Source organism: Alnus glutinosa, chromosome 11 (genome assembly GCF_958979055.1).
Source record: "Alnus glutinosa chromosome 11, dhAlnGlut1.1, whole genome shotgun sequence".
Lineage (NCBI taxonomy): Eukaryota > Viridiplantae > Streptophyta > Magnoliopsida > Fagales > Betulaceae > Alnus > Alnus glutinosa.
In genome coordinates, this window is record NC_084896.1 from 26,136,538 (window position 1) to 26,152,913 (window position 16,376).

The window sequence follows — 16,376 nt, forward strand, 5'->3', positions numbered from 1 at the left end:
TGGCAAAATCACAGTTTGGCCTTTAGAATCACAGATTAGTCTTTAAAATTATGCGTTTTCAAATCTCAGTTTTTTTAAAAACGCAAATTTCAAATGATTTATTTTCTGCAATTTGGATTAAAATCGCACTTTTTGTCTACGAAATCGCAATCACAAAACCCACCCTAAATAGATTGCCATCGAACTACTTATTAATATCTTCTTTTATAGTTTAACATTTGTAATTTGTAATTTTTGTATGTTCACTTTTGATCCTAACCCGATTGTTTAGATTTTCATATACATGCTCAAATAATACTGTTTGTGATATACGTCCAAAGCTTAAAGTATGCGTTGAAGTATTGATTAAATAATTCAAAATTTACATTTTCTTATAAGCTTAAATTTTTAAAATAAATGATAAATTTAATTTAATCAATACTTTAACCGTATATACTCAAAAAGTACAACTACACGACATAGAATTTGCTTAACTAACAAGTGTTAAAGCTAGCGCACAAAGAAAATAACAAATTAATGGCTAAGATTAAATTTCATTAACTAAACAGAAACAAGATACACATAGAAGGGCGGGGGACCTGAACAAGCTCTCCGGTAGAGTTTATCTGCCAATCTTTTGTTTTGCTATTAAAGTTGCAATTTTCTTGATCAATGGACTAAAAAGTTATTAAGTCGCATCATTTATTTGACTCATTTCCAATTTTTCATTGTTTTTATTTGAATGGAGTCTCAACTTGGATACCAATAGAGTGCTCTACAATCTAATCCTAATCAAGATAGGTATACTACATTTTGACAGCAACTCTGCTAACCCTACTCCAAATTCTTAGTGCACTCATTACAGAACAAATAGACATATCAATCAATTTTTAATTTTTTTTTTATTATTATTATAACAAGGACGGGTTGTTATTGACACGTCAACAAAATAGACTGGTGAAAAAAAAAATTAATGTAAGTTTAATTTTTGAGTAATGCTAAAGACCATATTTTAATCCTCATAAAATTGACGTGTCTTTTAAAAGCACCATAAAATTAAAATTCAACAATGATTAATAACAAATTCAATGATGATTTTAAAAGTCACATCAATTTTAATAAAATAAAAAGAGAATAAAAAAAATCCTTAGTAATTAACATTACTAGTAATTTTTAGCATTAATAATTAATTAAAAGTCAAAGCATACTTTTATTCATGATGTGCAATTGCTTACAATGGGCAACTATATCGAGTGACAATGTGGCCACTCAATTAAAAGTCAAAGCATAGGGTTTAGGAGAAAGTCAAAGCATAGTATTTATTATTAAATAAATATAAATATTTATATAATATTTAAAATTTTATTATATAAATATTTATCACTTTCACAAACCCAACATATACCACATCATTGACATCAATATTATTGCCTTATCACATTTTAAGTGATGAATATTAATATAAAAATTAAAAAGATCTAAACGATTTTACTTTGAAAGGAATGGTTGAAATTGATCCACGGACGGCTTATTTCCATGGCATCCCTACACTCAGCCGCACGAGATAGAACCCCACATAAACTCCAAAACCCAGGCACTGTTCCTGAATCCTGACCAAAAAAAAACCAACGATCGCCATCAATCACTTGTCGGAAAGCTCCACCAAACGGTCCAGATCTCCCCACCCGTCTCCATACCAGTGGCCAACCTATCACATCAATGTTTCAAACCCTCCACTATTGGTCCACGTTGCGCGATTTGGATGGCTCTCCAATATTATAAGAGCTTCAAAAAACAAAGAAAATCCAAACCCCTCAATTCTCGGCCTCCAAAGCGTCCTTAAATAACGACTCGTGTCGAGGCGGCACAAGACGCTTGTCGCTACCACGCACAAACGCAAAGCTGCTGAGGCGCTCTCTCTCTCTCTCTCAAAAAAAAAAAAAAAGAAGAAAAAAAAGGTAAAAACAAATGCCTTTCTCTTTCTCTCTTTATTCCCCTCTCTCTCTCTGCCACGCCACGTTATCTGTGTATTTTTTAGTAGTTATTTGAGTTTTATTCAGTTTTTATTTTCATTTTTGTCTTTTCTAATAATATTTCAAGGCTATTTTTTTGGTTATTTTCCTTCTAGTGGTTTTTTTTTTTTTTTGGCGAGTAATGAAGAATTTGATAGTATTGATGATTGGATGCTCTGCTCCACTCTAAATAGGAGCTTGGATGTTTCATTGTTTCGTATACAAAGTTCAGGAGAAAAAAATTCATTTTTTGTTGTACTGTAATTGGTACTGAAGATAAGTAGCAGAGAAATGGGGTAGTGCTTTTTTTTTTTTTTTTTTTTTTGTAAGATATGGTTTTTGAGGTTTATCATGTTGATTATGATATGGAAACAATTGGGTTAGCGTTGGGATGATAATTACAAGTCTTGGTTTTGATCAATTCTATGGATGTTTGGATTTTTTGTTATGAGATTAATAGTCTTAGTAGTTGAAATCTAAAAGCTGTTTGTAATTTTGTGAACATATATGTAATATGTTAGTGAATCTTGGATCTGAATGAAGCTGGAGAATATACAGAACAAAAGTGCTATGGTTTTTTCAACTGATCTGCACCTGTTGGATTGATGGGTCATGGGTGTATAGGACTGTTTGTTTGCTTCTTGTACTTCTACTTTGTACTACTTCAGATTCTTGCATTGGAATCTTAGTCGAAAGTTTGGTTTTTGCAGGTTTCAATCACGTGATGCTAGAATTGAGCTTGTTTTCTAACATGGGATATTTACTGGTTTATCTTAAGTCTTGAAACTTGGGGTTGTTGTACTTGTATTTAAAACTTTTAAATATTCTGATTTTCATGTGAAATTTTTGCTCCTCATGGTTCCAATGATTTCAAGCTGTAATTTAGTATTTTAGTTTGTTTGCTCGTGGAGTTTTTGGGCGAAATCAATAGTAGGATTATTATGTATGCAGTTCGATGCTTATGGGTTTTCCAATTTTGTTTAACTCAGTTAGTCTATAAATAGATCTGAGTGTGAATTTTCTGCTTCACTGACCCATCATTTTCTTGATTTGGTGAACCCCGGATCTGAATCTGAAGAAACCAACACAAAGCAAACTGAAAATTATACTTGATCTGCTCCGAGTGGATGCTATATATAAGACGGTTTTCTTAAGCCAATCTGTTGCCACCGCTTCAAGTTTTCAAAATATGGGGTCCTACATGAACTTTAAGAACTTCAGTGATGCACCACCTGGGGATGGCGGCAGTAATAGGAAGCCACAGGGAAATTCGACGCTGGCTCGGCAGTCTTCTGTATACTCCTTGACCTTTGATGAGTTCCAGAACACCTTGGGTGGACTTGGAAAGGATTTTGGATCCATGAACATGGATGAACTATTGAAAAATATATGGACTGCTGAGGAGATTCAAGCCCTGACATCTTCAGCTGGTGGGGGAGAAGGTAATGTTCCCGGTGGAAATTTGCAGAGGCAAGGATCTTTGACATTGCCACGGACACTTAGTCAGAAAACTGTTGATGAAGTTTGGAGAGACTTGTTCAAGGAAAGTCATGGTGGTGCTCAAGATGGGACCGGGGCTAGGGGATCAAATGTGCAGCAGAGGCAACAAACTTTGGGAGAGATGACTTTGGAAGAGTTTTTGGTGAGAGCAGGAGTGGTGAGAGAAGATACTCAATTGGCTGGAAGGCCAAATAATACTGTATTCTATGGTGAACTATCACAACCAAATAATAACACCGGTTTAGCTTTTGGGTTTCAACAACCAGTTCAAAGTAATGGGGTCTTGGTTAATCGAATAATGGAGAACAATAATTCAGTTCCTACTCAGCCTTCTAGTTTAGCACCGAATGTAGGTGGAGTTAGATCTTCTCAGCAACAAATTCATCGGCAACAGCAACAGCTGCTCTTCCCCAAGCCTGCAAATGTGGCTTTTACCTGTCCCATGCATCTAGCAAACAATGCTCAGCTTGCTAGCCCGCAAAGGAGGGGTGTAATGGTTGGAGTTGCAGAGCCTTCTACGAATATCGCTTTGGTTCAGGGTGGTGGGTTACAGGGAGGAGGAATTGGCATGGTTGGTATTGGTCCTGGGAGTGTAACAAATGTGGCTGGATCTCCTGCAAGTCAGATATCATCTGATGTGATTGCAAGGAGTAATGTAGATACATCATCTTTGTCACCAGTTCCATATGTATTTAGCCGGGGAAGGAAGTGCGGTGGGGCTTTGGAGAAAGTAGTAGAGAGAAGGCAAAGGAGAATGATAAAGAATAGAGAGTCAGCGGCAAGATCACGTGCTCGTAAGCAGGTAATTAAGCATATTGTCTTTTCCGATATGTAGCAGTTAATACCGTCTCTAGTATGTTGCTTTGCTTCTGTTATCATGTTTTGGGTTTTTAGTTAGAGGTGTAACTCAATGTTTGTTAATGGTAATTTGTGCATTAACATCCGCATGGTAGATTCAACTTCGACCATTCAAGTGCATACTGTCATGATGTTTCCCTATATTCTCACAATTTTCCCCCTTTTGTGAAATAAAATTTGGATGAGCCTACTCACCAGCTTAAACTTCTAAGACTAAAGGAAATCCTCTCAGCTGCTAGATTTGAGTTGGAATAACCAGAACCAGCACATACTTAAGGTTGTCCCCTCCTGACCTTCTTCAGGTTATTTCTTTGTATTTTTTTTTTTTGGTTTAAACCCCCTACTAGCATGTGGTCATTGCATACAGACATACAGATAGCATGTAAGTGCAGAGCTGCTGCAGTTTGCAACAAGATGACTGATATGAAGTCAAGTTTATTTTAATTTATAATCTCTTATCTATGGTGGCTTCAATAATATAATTGATAATATATGCGGGTGTATTTAAGAACAGCAATGAAACTATAGTTTGTATCTACCTGTTTCTGTTTATGAAACACCTGGTGCTTAAATTGGTTCATTAGCAATTTATTTCCCTTAAGAAAGATTTGTATATGAACTGATGAAAATGAAATAGGAAAAAACAAAGTCATAGTGATTTCGAGCATTTGTTGAATGTAAGATGTTTTGCCGAATCAGGTCCCAGGAACAGCTTTTTAACTTACTGTAACTCTGCTTGTTTATTCTATTTCGATTTAGTTTATTAGAGGAATAATTGATAATTAATGTTGGTTTTCTCTTTTGGGTTTCTGGCAGGCCTATACCTTGGAACTGGAAGCAGAAGTTGCAAAACTTAAAGAAATGAACCAAGAATTACAGAGAAAACAGGTATGGTTTTAATTAAAGTCAAAATCTGTGTCATTTATTTGGTAATTTTGGTGGTGAAGAGTCTCTTTAACCTTTTTTTGGTTGCTGCAGGAAGAAGTTATGGAAATGGAGAAAAACCAGGTGGATGAAAAAATTTTGTGTTGTTGTTTTTTTTTTGTTTTTTTGTTTTTTTTTTTATAAGAAAAAAAAATTAAAAAATATCATTATTTTACTTATCAAAAAAAAAAAATCATTATTTTAGAAAAAGCAAAAATAATCCATTCCCTTTAAAGTTTCATTGGACAAATCATCCTATTTCATTTATGATATATTTTAAAAGATGGGCAGGCTACATTAAAAGGATATTTCTTAGATTTGACTATCTTCTTCTTCAGCCTGCATCTGTGGGAACTTAAAGGTTAAGAAATTTTAGTTTTTGTCATTGTAGACTGAAAATAGCTCGTTAAAGAGTTGATATACTGAAAAAAAGAAGGAAACTTGGTAGATTAACTTTTTTGACAATGCAGAAGGCTTATCAAAAAAATAATTCTTAGTTTGCTTCTTTTTTGGCTCTAGTTTTTCCTGACAGTTAGCTTGTTCCTTGGTGGCAATGTAAGTACTTCACTTCTAAAAGGTTTGCTACTTATTACTTGATAGGGACCACCACATCCGCCACCTTTATGCATGAAATATCTACACCGACTTTATCAAAAGCAATTAGGGAAATACTCAATTAAAAATGAGTCTTGTAAATGAAACAAGATCATTTCTTGATTAACTAAACAAGTGAAGCAATATTTCATTTTGTTCCTTTAACAGACTCTTGTTGAAATTCACCCCCACAAAAAAAAGGGTTCTCATTGTGAATTATGAACAAGCACTGAACACTTATTAGTTAATTTGGAGGCTGAACAACTCTTATCTGTTTGTTTTGGCAGATTTTAGAGAAAATGCATCGGCAATGGGGAAGTAAAAGACAATGCTTGAGAAGGACGCTGACAGGCCCTTGGTAGAGAGGATTAATCTGACTGTGGATATAATTAGTAGTGCTTGAGGACACAGATGTAGGTGATGGTGTGGTATAAGGTTGGAATGTGCATCCATGATCTGATTCTGGTCTTATTCTACAAAGAGCAGGTAGCTGTATGTATAGGAGCAGATAGTGTTTGAGTTGTAAATTATACACTAAGATTAGTTTTATCCTGTCAAGGATCAAAACTTTTGTGTTTGTGTAATTGTGTGGTATCTATTTGCTACTCTTTTTTTTTTTTTTTTTTGGGGGGGGGGGGGGGGGGGGGGTGGGGTGGACCTCCATTACTCTCACTTTCTCTGTTTGCAACTCATGGGGCACTTAAAAGATTCTTAAGCAGGCCTCATGCTTCAGTTTGAGATATATTTTATAAGTGGATTTGTACTGTAAACAAGGAAAAAAAGAAACTAAAAGATATCTCATCTCCTATAGATTTTTCAACCGATTAAATTTAATTTTTAATTTTTTCATGAAAAAGAGAGAAATTAAATCTAGGCCTTTGAAAAATCTGCACTTAAGCCAAATCCTTAATCAGAATTCATGTTTGTGTTTAGTTTAAGTTATCAGAGTTGTATGCTCATCATATGGTAATTTATTCAATTTTTCAGTTCGCTCGGATCCTACTTGTTTGAGTAGCTCGAATAGGTAGAGTCTAAGCTCTCCGGACACCTACTCGAATAGGTGGAGCATAATGTCAATATTCGCATGTATTTTAAAAAATTTAAATAATGTGGTATTATTATGTAAATTGATGCACAAACTTTAAATTCCAACCATGAAATAAATATTATCCATTTCAAATATTATAAATGCCGACCATGGGCAGATCGTTGACCTTGTCCAGCAGGGAGGATCCTTCGGGTGTAAGCAATTTTCCTTTAATTATTTTCATATACTCCCCTCCCAGAGTTTATATGCAATTCTGGCGCTAAATTATCAAGAAATTAATATAAAAAAAGAATAAAGTACAATGTATCAAGAATCCATTGTAGTCTAGTTGGTTAGGATACTCGGCTCTCACCCGAGAGACCCGGGTTCAAGTCCCGGCAACGGAATCTGTTTTTACAACCATTTTCCGTTATCTAAGTGGTGTTTGGTAGACCAGAAAAGTTTCAAAACGACAAAATACTTTTCTTTTATTTTTCCCCCACTTTGCCTTGGGACAAAAGCAACCTTGGGTGGAACAATAATGGTGCTGCAAGGAGAGGCTTTTTGACAAGCCCCACAGCCAGTAAGGGAGGCCTTATTGCATGAAATTGGCATCGCATCATCTAAATCCTTGACGTCTTCAATTACATATTAGAAACTTCATTTTGGCCTACACGACACTCAGCTGCCGACATTTCTTTTGTTTGATTTTTGCTGTCTGTCATCCAGATAAGAGAAATGTTACACAATTTCACACTTAAGCATTTTTAAGTGGACACTCACTTGATTCTGGAATAAAATTTAACAAAAGAAAAATTTCACAAAACCTTACGAATTTTCACTCTATTTGAATTAATACCCAAAGTTTAAAAACTTTCAATTTAAACCATTAAACTTGTAATTTTTTTGTAATGTCTCCCATCCGTTAGAGTACTAGTAGCAGTTACCCTATATTGGTTCCCTTCCCTATATTTTGAAAAAATTTCATGAAAAATATCAAAAAACCTCCCACACCAGATGCCTTATATTCAGATGAGGGGGTTGAAAATGAATAGTAATTCCCTATGTATGCATGTTTACTATTCATTCCCTATGTATTATTTTAATATAAAAGAAGTATAATTAATTAATATAGGGAAGAGAAAAAAAGTAGGAAAGAGAAAAAAAATAAAAAAATAAGAATAAAAAAATAATATTTAATTAATATAGAGAAAAATAAAAAAATTTATTGTGAGGTATTTTTTTATAGGAAAAATAGTTGAGAATCTGCTGTTAGTGCTATTAGGATTTAACTTTTAAGTTAAACAACAAAATAAAGAAATTAAAGCAAAAAGGTCTGACGGTGACTCTGCCGTGCAAAAAAATTAGAAGTTGAATAATTTAAATTGAGAATTTTTAAATATTTTTTATAAAATTTCTCTTAATTTTTATTGTAACTTTAAGAGTGTACAATATGACGCGTGGCATGAATTGAAGTGGGTGGGCCCACCACAGACGTGTTCATATTGTTTTTGTTTTTCTTCTTCTTCTTCTCCTCCTATCTGGAACTTGGAAGTGCCGTTTCGTACACGTGTTCATACTGGATTGCACTAGCCGACAAAGACTTATTACTCCCCAGTCGTCCCTCCAATGGGCCATATCCATATGGATTGCAGAGTCTTTTACGGAACTGACTTCCACGTTCGTTTTAAAGAGCATCGTTCGGCTCTTTTGTGGGTGTGGAGGACAGATCCTGCAATCTTTGCCGGACGTATTCAAAGCTCATAAAATGGATTCGAGTGTATTAAAGTCCTGCCTGCTTTTTGTACTCTCAAATTTTTCCCCGCCGTCTTTGCGCGTGGATGTCACAGCATTCCCAACAGGTTTTTTTTTTTTTTTTTTTTTTTTTTAAATTTAAAAAATAAAATTACTTTTACTTCCGTATCTATATACATTTTATAAAAAAATAATAGAAAAATATCAATTACACACTTGTTACACACCCATTACTCACATGGGGTGGGTCCACCGTTATTGGTATTTTTCTAGAGAAATGATCCCTACATTCATTTCTCACAACAGCTCCACAGGCCACAACAAGCTGACGTGACTGGTAATATTTTATAATTTTTTTACAAAAAGAAAAGAAAAGAAAATAAAAAATAATAAAATATTACCAGCCACGTCAGCTTGTTGTGGGGCTGTTGTGAGAAATGAGTGTAGGGATCATTTCTCATTCCATAATAGTTCATTTATTTTCTTTATATCATTTATTGTACCTACCCTCACATTTTTCACAAAATTTCAACACAATCCCCGAGAAAAGACAAAAAGATGAGAGATGAGAGAGGAAGGAAAAACATTTTGTATTAAAATAATATATAGGGAAGCTCTTTTAGTTTTTTACACATTGGGTAGAACTGTTAAGATAAATGCTCTAAGTTTGTTAAGCTGAACCATTTAAATTTTAGTATTTTGCGAGATCGGGTTATTTTTATTTTATTAGTTTTTGATTTTCTGGGATTCTAAAATTATTTTGCCGCGACAAATAAATAACTCAAACCGCTATTTAAAAACAAATTTTTACTTTTATTTCAAAATACTTTTTTAAACCAAAAATAAAAAATGATACAACAAAGAAAAATACAAAATCCAAAAACAATACAGACAGATAAAAACTATTCTTAACAACAATACAAGCAGGTCTTTTTCACCGCTCCTAAGGGAATCCAAGAGATGGCAAGTGAGAAAGCTACCAGCAACGTTAGTTGTAGGCATTCAACAATTTATTGGTTCTAGTCCAGCTGCAGACTGAGGTGGTGAGGCCAAAAAAATTCTGCACATGCTATGAAGGTTATCCCTTCAAGAACTGAAGGAATATCAACACGAAGCCGAATAGGTAGAGGAGTTGAGTATCGGCCGCTTGAGACCAAAAATGGCGTCGGCACGGGCAACCCACACGTGCCACAGAGGAGGGAAGTGCGAGGGTTGCAGAGGGGATTTTGGTTTTCGGGAGAGAACACAAAGATTTCCAACAAGGCTTATTAACATTAATTGACTCCTTTGCATATCAAGGCTTTGATGTCAACACATTCTTTTTGACATTGAACGAACAATCTGAGTTCGCGGACGAATTTTGCAACATATGCAGATGTGTGACTATATAAATTGTGGTTTACAATCAAGACATTTGAGTAAATCATCAGTGGCATGAATTGCTTAGGGACTCGCAGGCAAGCAATGGTGATTCGTGACCAAGCCTTCTGGTAAAGGATAAAGCAATAGGGCCATCAGCCAAGCACATGGCCCAGCACAGCTGTAAAAATTATCTTCAATCCACAAGGAAAGGACTTGGATCTTCTAACTCCTGGGATACTCAAAAACAAGGCCTTCTGCAACACTTCTTGCTCTTCCATGACCAAAAAGCTTGCCCACAATAGCCAACGCAAAATCTGTTACAGTGGCAAGTCCCCTGCTTGTAATTAGTTTACCATCAATAACTACTTTGGCACCATTCGTTGCTTCCTTGGCAAGCTTGTTTATGACAGACGGATGAGCGGTGGCTCTCTTATCCTGTGTTTCGCAGACGAATGACAAAGCTTTAATATATGAAAGTTACAAGCAGGATGATATCAACTGGTTTTTAACTACCTTCAGTAAACCCTGTCTATGCAAGACTGCCGGTGAAGAGCATACTGCTCCATAGATTCTTCCACCTGAATCTTGTTCTTTGAGCAGCTTCTTGAGAATCTTAGATTTGTGTAGCCGCTCATCCCCGGCAATTCCTCCCTGAAATTTGCAATGCAAAACTCTTATAAGGATGAAGCGTGGAAATTTGGAAAAGGAAAAATAATATTTAACAGTATATAATGCAGAAAGAGTAACTTCTGAAAGGGAAAAAAATGCTTTTGGGCCACGCAAAGATATATTTGTTTGACCAAGACACCAAGACCAATATCAATGCTAAAGTGGGAACTCGAGATCTTTTAGAAAATCCCTGCATCCTAATAACACTATAACAAAAGGTGCAAGAATGCTACTTGTATTATCCAAAAGAGAAGTTGGTTTATCTCACTGGAAGAATGATTAGATCATATATTGACTCAGCAGCATCACCAATTAACGTATCAGCTACAATTTTTGTGCCTTGAGATGCCAAAATCTGCACAGATTTTTCAACTGAAGCAACCACAACATCCACTTTCGCTCGCCGAAGAATATCTGCAATAGTTACTACTTCAATCAATTCCGAGCCGTTTGCAACTGGAATGAGGACCTGTATAACCAACGAATGATGAGAAACTGTCTTCAGATTTAAACCCTGCATGCGCGAGCTCGCGCACACACTATGAAAGAAGGCCACAACCACAGACGTTGGATTACCAAGGATATAGAGAAGTGCTTTTAGTACATGTTGAGTATAGACAAGACTTGTCTGTGAAGATAAGCCATGCGAAATTTAAAGCTGGAAGAGAAAGCAAGAGAACAAAGAATGCGATAAAACAATAAGACATGACAATCAGTCTCAACCTTAAATGCCTGCCTGCCTGGTTCAGCGGCCTGATAAATGAAGAAAGCAGTTCCTATATCCTATTCAAGTTTCTAAAGAAAAACTATAGTACAATGATGGATAATTCTTCGTTGAAAATTTTCCTACTTAACTGCAGATTTATAGCTAACAATTCTATAAAGGAGGCACTAGTGCTGGTAATAGTTGAGAGGTCAGACTACTAAGAACCTATCAACCACAATTATCAAATGACATTGCTCACCCATAAAAGGCTTTCTAATTATTTCTAGCAATAATTTATGCCAAGAAATGATCTTTTGGAGGTAAAAAATGCCAAGGAGATGATAAAGAAGAACAAAAGGCTGAAATTTTTAATTATCTTCTCTTGCTCATTTGTAAAAAAAGCATGCAAAATGTTTATCAGAAAACAGAAAGAACGTAACCTTCATATAATCTCTTGGGATCAATGTGATAGTAGGAAATGGAACAGGGGTGCCAAATAAAGAGTAGTCATCAACCAAGTCCGTATGCACAAGACTTATCCGATTAAGTGGTAAGACAAGCAACTTACACGAGGGGTGTGGTCAACAGACCATTCAACTTTGTTGAACTCTTCCTTTCTAGGGTTATCATCAGCAGCAGACATCAACTAATACAAAAGAACCAAAGAGCGTTAGCTCAAGCTAAATAGGCAAAGAACATATGACAAAAGAAGGAAAAAATAATACTAATAAAATGTAAGGGGAACTATGATGCGAGTGGAAAGATAAATTCATTATTAAACCACAGAAAAAAAAAAATTACATATTTTTTCAGGATGCCAGATGCACAGGGACAAAGCACATTAACCACTTTGCTTTCTATTCATCTTTTGTACACTTAACGTTAAGTCATTCATACATAATACCAATTTCAGAAATATATATTGTATTGAACATCTCCCTCTCCTTACTATCAATGGTAATAAGCCCATCCACCTCCTAGGTGTTTATGTTAAGAGGTTTTTGAGATTGTTTGATTTCTGCAGAATATCACCCTTCCCTTACTACTGTTAGTAAGGGGTAACTAAAGTACCATTTGCCCTCCCCTTTCTCATTCTGCTTTCTTTACTGTATGTTTTCCATTTTCTTCGTTCTTTTATCACACTACAGACAATCTTAGCATCAGAGTCAATCTTGTAGAATTCTTCTATGCTGCATTTTTTTTTTTTTGGGGGGGGGGGGGGGGGGGGGGGTGGGGGTTGGGTGGTGGTTGGGTGGTGGTTTGTTAGTAACTATGCAGCTGATCCATACTGGAGAATCTACAAAATTTGAAAAACATGAGCATTTTGAACCTCAGTTAGGGAACAAGGGGCACAAGTAATTAGCTATTGGTATACAATTTTAAATATATAATTAGATCAGACGAGATCTGGGAAGGTTGAATAATGTATTGAAATCCTACTAAAACGTCCCATAAACTATTCTCTCTACTTTCCATTTTCCATTTTCCATTTTTATGAGTCAACCTTGTTATTTAACCTCAAAGCTTCCATAGATTATGTCAGAGAGAAACAATTCACCAACAGCCATGAAGATCCACATGCTTTATTTGCATACCATAAAAGTAGAAAAGGCTCCAACTGATATCCTGGAAGTCTTTGCTTCCACAACAAATGTGAAAATAACTATCAAAGAATAAAGTCCATGCTGCAAACCATATTAACCCAACTAGAGTAGTTGGCCTTACCAATAATTGTCCAACCTCGTTGGCAACTGACTCTCCGAACAGCTGCTCTACCAAGGAAAGAGCAAACTCAAAAGTGGTTCCGGGACCACGGCTTGTTGTAAGCTCTCCAGAAACTTGAATAGTTGACTTAACAGCCCAGAAGTTTGAAAGCTTGTCCATGAATGCAGGGTGACAAGTTGTCTTCCATGAAAAACTACGACACAATTAGCCGACAAAATATATTGATATGCATAGATTCATTAAATTTTAATCAAAATCAAACCAAGTAAGCCACCTGCTTTCTTCTCAGGAGACCCCAAGGCAGAAGCGTGACTGCTGGAGCAGCACAAATAGCCCCATATAGCCTCTTTTCCTCGGCCTGTTTTTTCATTATTTTCTTCAGAACTTCACAGTCTCTTAAACGCACGGAGCCAGGCATTCCTCCCTAACAACAATGCAGATTACATTAACCACCAAATAAACTAATTGTCAAACCTAAACCAATTTGCACGACTTATTAGTCTACAACCGAATTCCAATGTAAATTGATTAATCGGTCAGTAAGCACCCAAATAAGAGTGTATGCAAGTGCAACTATGTCATTATGACGCCAAAACCCCAGCTAAATCTCACACCATTTTTTTTATTTTTCCTTTCATTTTGAGCATTTTATTTCAACAATTTCCTAGTCTGTTACACTATTTACTTTTACACAGTGCCCCTATTACCAACTACCTAATCTTTGTCAATTGTCATAGCAATACTACTTTTGGCTTCTAACTATAATAACAGAATCTGTAATTTTAAGGTTATGCATGAATGTAAACAAACAATATTATGTGGTTCAGAAAGCTAACCGGCAACGCCACGAGATCGAAAACTTGATCTGAACAGGTCGAGATGGAGGTGTCAGCAACCAGTTTGGTGCCACTAGAAGCTTCAACCTCAAGCTGCGGCTCCACCGAGGCCACGGTCACGTCCGCACCAGCTCGGCGCAGAACATCAATTATAATAACAGCTTCCATTTCCTCCGTACCAAATCCAATGGGAACCAACACCTGCCCGCACAAAAAAACCACACAAATAACAAATATTTAGTCTTTCTAAAACAGGAAAGCTTCTCACAAAAACACAATTATAAAGTAATAAACCCATGTAATGTAACAAATTTGAAAAACTGTCAATTTCTTTTATCAAAATTCTCAGCAACCGAAATGGATAAACAAGTGGGCTCTGGGTTTTCTTGAACTTTTTAACGAAATGGAGAAATGGGTGTTGTAGAAAAGACCTTCTTGGGAGGGACAGAGGCGGTTGTGTTAGTAGTAGTAGCAGTAGTTGTTGTTGTTGAAGAGAGGGTTTTAGTGGGTTTTGAAGCGCGTTTCGGAGTGGTGGTTCGTTGCTGTTGAGAGGGCATGGATGCGAAGGATAAGGAAGAAACAGCAGTTGCAGAGGCAGCCATTGGAGAGCGCTTACGAGAAGAGGAGTTGAGAGGAGTTGGCGAGAGCATAGACGAGAGAGACTCCATTGATGCTCTCGACCCGCAGAATTAGACTCAACAGCCTTATCCGGGTTTTAGTGTGTCTTTCAAGGTTTAAAAGTATCACTCGATTGTCGGAAATGATTCACACACACTGGGATGGAATCACCTTTAAAACCTCTTTTCCAATTACAAAATATTTTTATCGATAGAATTCAATAATTCATACGATATTTGATCAATTTCCTCAAATTTCAACTATTATTTCTAAATCTTTTAGACGTCATAAACTTGTCGCCCTTGTCTGTTTTATTTTGTTTTTGTTTTTTAATAAAAATGGTATAATAGCATTTTTATATTATTTTTTGTTATTTATTTAAAGAAAAATAGACTGAAATAATACATTTAGAATTTAAATCTAGTGCAATATCTCTAATATATTCATTTAAAATAAACGGCCCAAATCACAACAACGCACGAGAGAGAGAGAGAAAAAGAAGTAACTTGTAAGCCATTGTGGTCGGGAGTGGCCACACCACCTCGTGGACATATGGCTGAATTACCTCTAGCTACAATGAGTAGTTCGGTCACCTCTAAATCAAGCATTAGGGGTGAGTGGGTGACTGAACCACTCCTTTTGGTAATTGAACTGGTTTAACAAGTCGACTTTTGAGAGTGTCTACATTGTCCTTTTTAGCCAAATAAATGGTTCGGCCATCCTTAACTGAATTTGGATTATTTCCATTTATTCATTTAGTGTAAAAGTGAGGACATAATTGTCTTTTTACATTTTATGAAAATGTGAAAAGACAACTACATCTTCACTGTTATACTTATGCTCCGTTTATTTTGGTATAAAATGGTTTCCGTTGTAAAATAGTTTCAGGGAAGTCATTTTTCAGAAGAAAAAAAAAATTTCTGTCGAAATCATTTTTCGGTATTTGGCACGTACGGAAAATTACAAATATTTTTTATATTTTAATTTAATCATATTAATTAAAATAAATAAATTTTATTCACAAAATAATAAAAAACATTAATATAAAATAATATAAAAATATTTTTTTAATATTTGGCAGATACAAATTCCGGCAAAGTTGCCGGAATCTGGCCATTTTTGCCGGATTCCGGCAGAAAACTGCCGAATCTCGGCCAATTGACCGGAAACCGGTCGGGATCCCGCCGTTCTGGGAGGATCCCAGCCGCTCTGGCCAGTCTGGCCGGAATCTGGCACGATATCTCCGGAATCCGGCGATGTCTGCCGGATTTTACCGGATTCCGGCACCGACTGGAGTCGGAATCTGGCTTGTCGAAATCCGACAATATTCAACTGCTTGAATGTAAAGGTCGATTGCGTTGTTTAAAAAAGAGTCGACTGCATCTACCATCTACGAAAAATGATTTACGCTTTTAAAAAACGTAAATTATTTTTCAAAATTTATTAAGCATTTTTGGTCAACCGAAAATCATTTTTCGGTTGACCATTATTTTCGCCCCCACCAACACCGAAAAATGCCTAAATTATTTTTCAGAAATCATTTTAAGAAATCATTTTATGCCGAAACAAACAAAACATAAATAAAAGGAATCCTCTCCGTTTCTCCATTTGAAATGGAGAGGATCGTTGTCCTCCCTAACTACCATTACAATGAGTTGCACACCATTTTCGCAAGTCTCACTACCTCTTCCTTCTTCTTCTTCTTCTTTTTATTTTTAATAATTATTATTATTTTAAAATGAAATGACTCAAATCAAAGTATCCAAAATAAAAATTACGTCTAAAAAGGTAAATTCCAAAAACAAAGCATG

The 16,376-nt window shown here is 35.8% G+C and overlaps 2 protein-coding genes and 1 non-coding gene across 5 annotated transcripts; 2 read left to right on the forward strand and 1 right to left on the reverse strand.

Moving 5' to 3' along the window:
* The first annotated feature begins 1,802 nt into the window (after positions 1–1,802).
* On the forward strand, positions 1,803–6,482 carry LOC133881686 (bZIP transcription factor 46-like). Of its 3 annotated transcripts, none has more exons than XM_062320685.1 (5): positions 1,803–1,937; positions 3,070–4,293; positions 5,166–5,237; positions 5,328–5,357; positions 6,155–6,482. In XM_062320685.1, the coding sequence occupies exons 2-5, from the start codon at positions 3,181–3,183 to the stop codon at positions 6,227–6,229; spliced, it is 1,290 nt and encodes a 429-aa protein (XP_062176669.1). In that variant the 5' UTR covers positions 1,803–1,937; positions 3,070–3,180; the 3' UTR covers positions 6,230–6,482. The 3 variants fall into 3 exon arrangements, with proteins under 3 accessions (XP_062176669.1, XP_062176670.1, XP_062176668.1); XM_062320686.1 differs by lacking the exon at positions 1,803–1,937 and adding an exon at positions 2,119–2,287; XM_062320684.1 differs by lacking the exon at positions 1,803–1,937 and having other exon boundaries at positions 2,342–4,293.
* Positions 6,483–7,228: 746 nt separating this feature from the next.
* On the forward strand, positions 7,229–7,301 carry TRNAE-CUC (transfer RNA glutamic acid (anticodon CUC)). Its single transcript has one exon. It is a non-coding gene; the product is annotated as a tRNA-Glu (tRNA).
* Positions 7,302–9,901: 2,600 nt separating this feature from the next.
* On the reverse strand, positions 9,902–14,731 carry LOC133882878 (protein DJ-1 homolog C). The gene is made up of 8 exons (XM_062322106.1): positions 14,379–14,731; positions 13,948–14,148; positions 13,386–13,535; positions 13,112–13,291; positions 11,955–12,032; positions 10,949–11,149; positions 10,525–10,662; positions 9,902–10,446 (listed from the first exon to the last, which is right to left on the reverse strand). Exons 1-8 carry the CDS (start codon positions 14,613–14,615, stop codon positions 10,234–10,236), a joined length of 1,398 nt encoding a protein of 465 aa, XP_062178090.1. The 5' UTR covers positions 14,616–14,731; the 3' UTR covers positions 9,902–10,233.
* Positions 14,732–16,376: the final 1,645 nt, after the last annotated feature.

Excerpts from the sequence above, each read along its gene's own strand:
- LOC133881686 (XM_062320685.1), top strand. The coding sequence starts at position 3,181 with ATGGGGTCCTACATGAACTTTAAGAACTTCAGTGATGCACCACCTGGG. Across the intron at positions 5,238-5,327 it reads AAGAATTACAGAGAAAACAG|GAAGAAGTTATGGAAATGGA; the intron begins GTATGGTTTTAA and ends TGGTTGCTGCAG. Across the intron at positions 5,358-6,154 it reads TGGAAATGGAGAAAAACCAG|ATTTTAGAGAAAATGCATCG; the intron begins GTGGATGAAAAA and ends TTGTTTTGGCAG.
- LOC133882878 (XM_062322106.1), bottom strand. The coding sequence starts at position 14,615 with ATGGAGTCTCTCTCGTCTATGCTCTCGCCAACTCCTCTCAACTCCTCT. Across the intron at positions 13,292-13,385 it reads GTCTCCTGAGAAGAAAGCAG|ACAACTTGTCACCCTGCATT; the intron begins GTGGCTTACTTG and ends TTTTCATGGAAG. Across the intron at positions 11,150-11,954 it reads CTGTTGACCACACCCCTCGT|GTCCTCATTCCAGTTGCAAA; the intron begins GTAAGTTGCTTG and ends TTGGTTATACAG.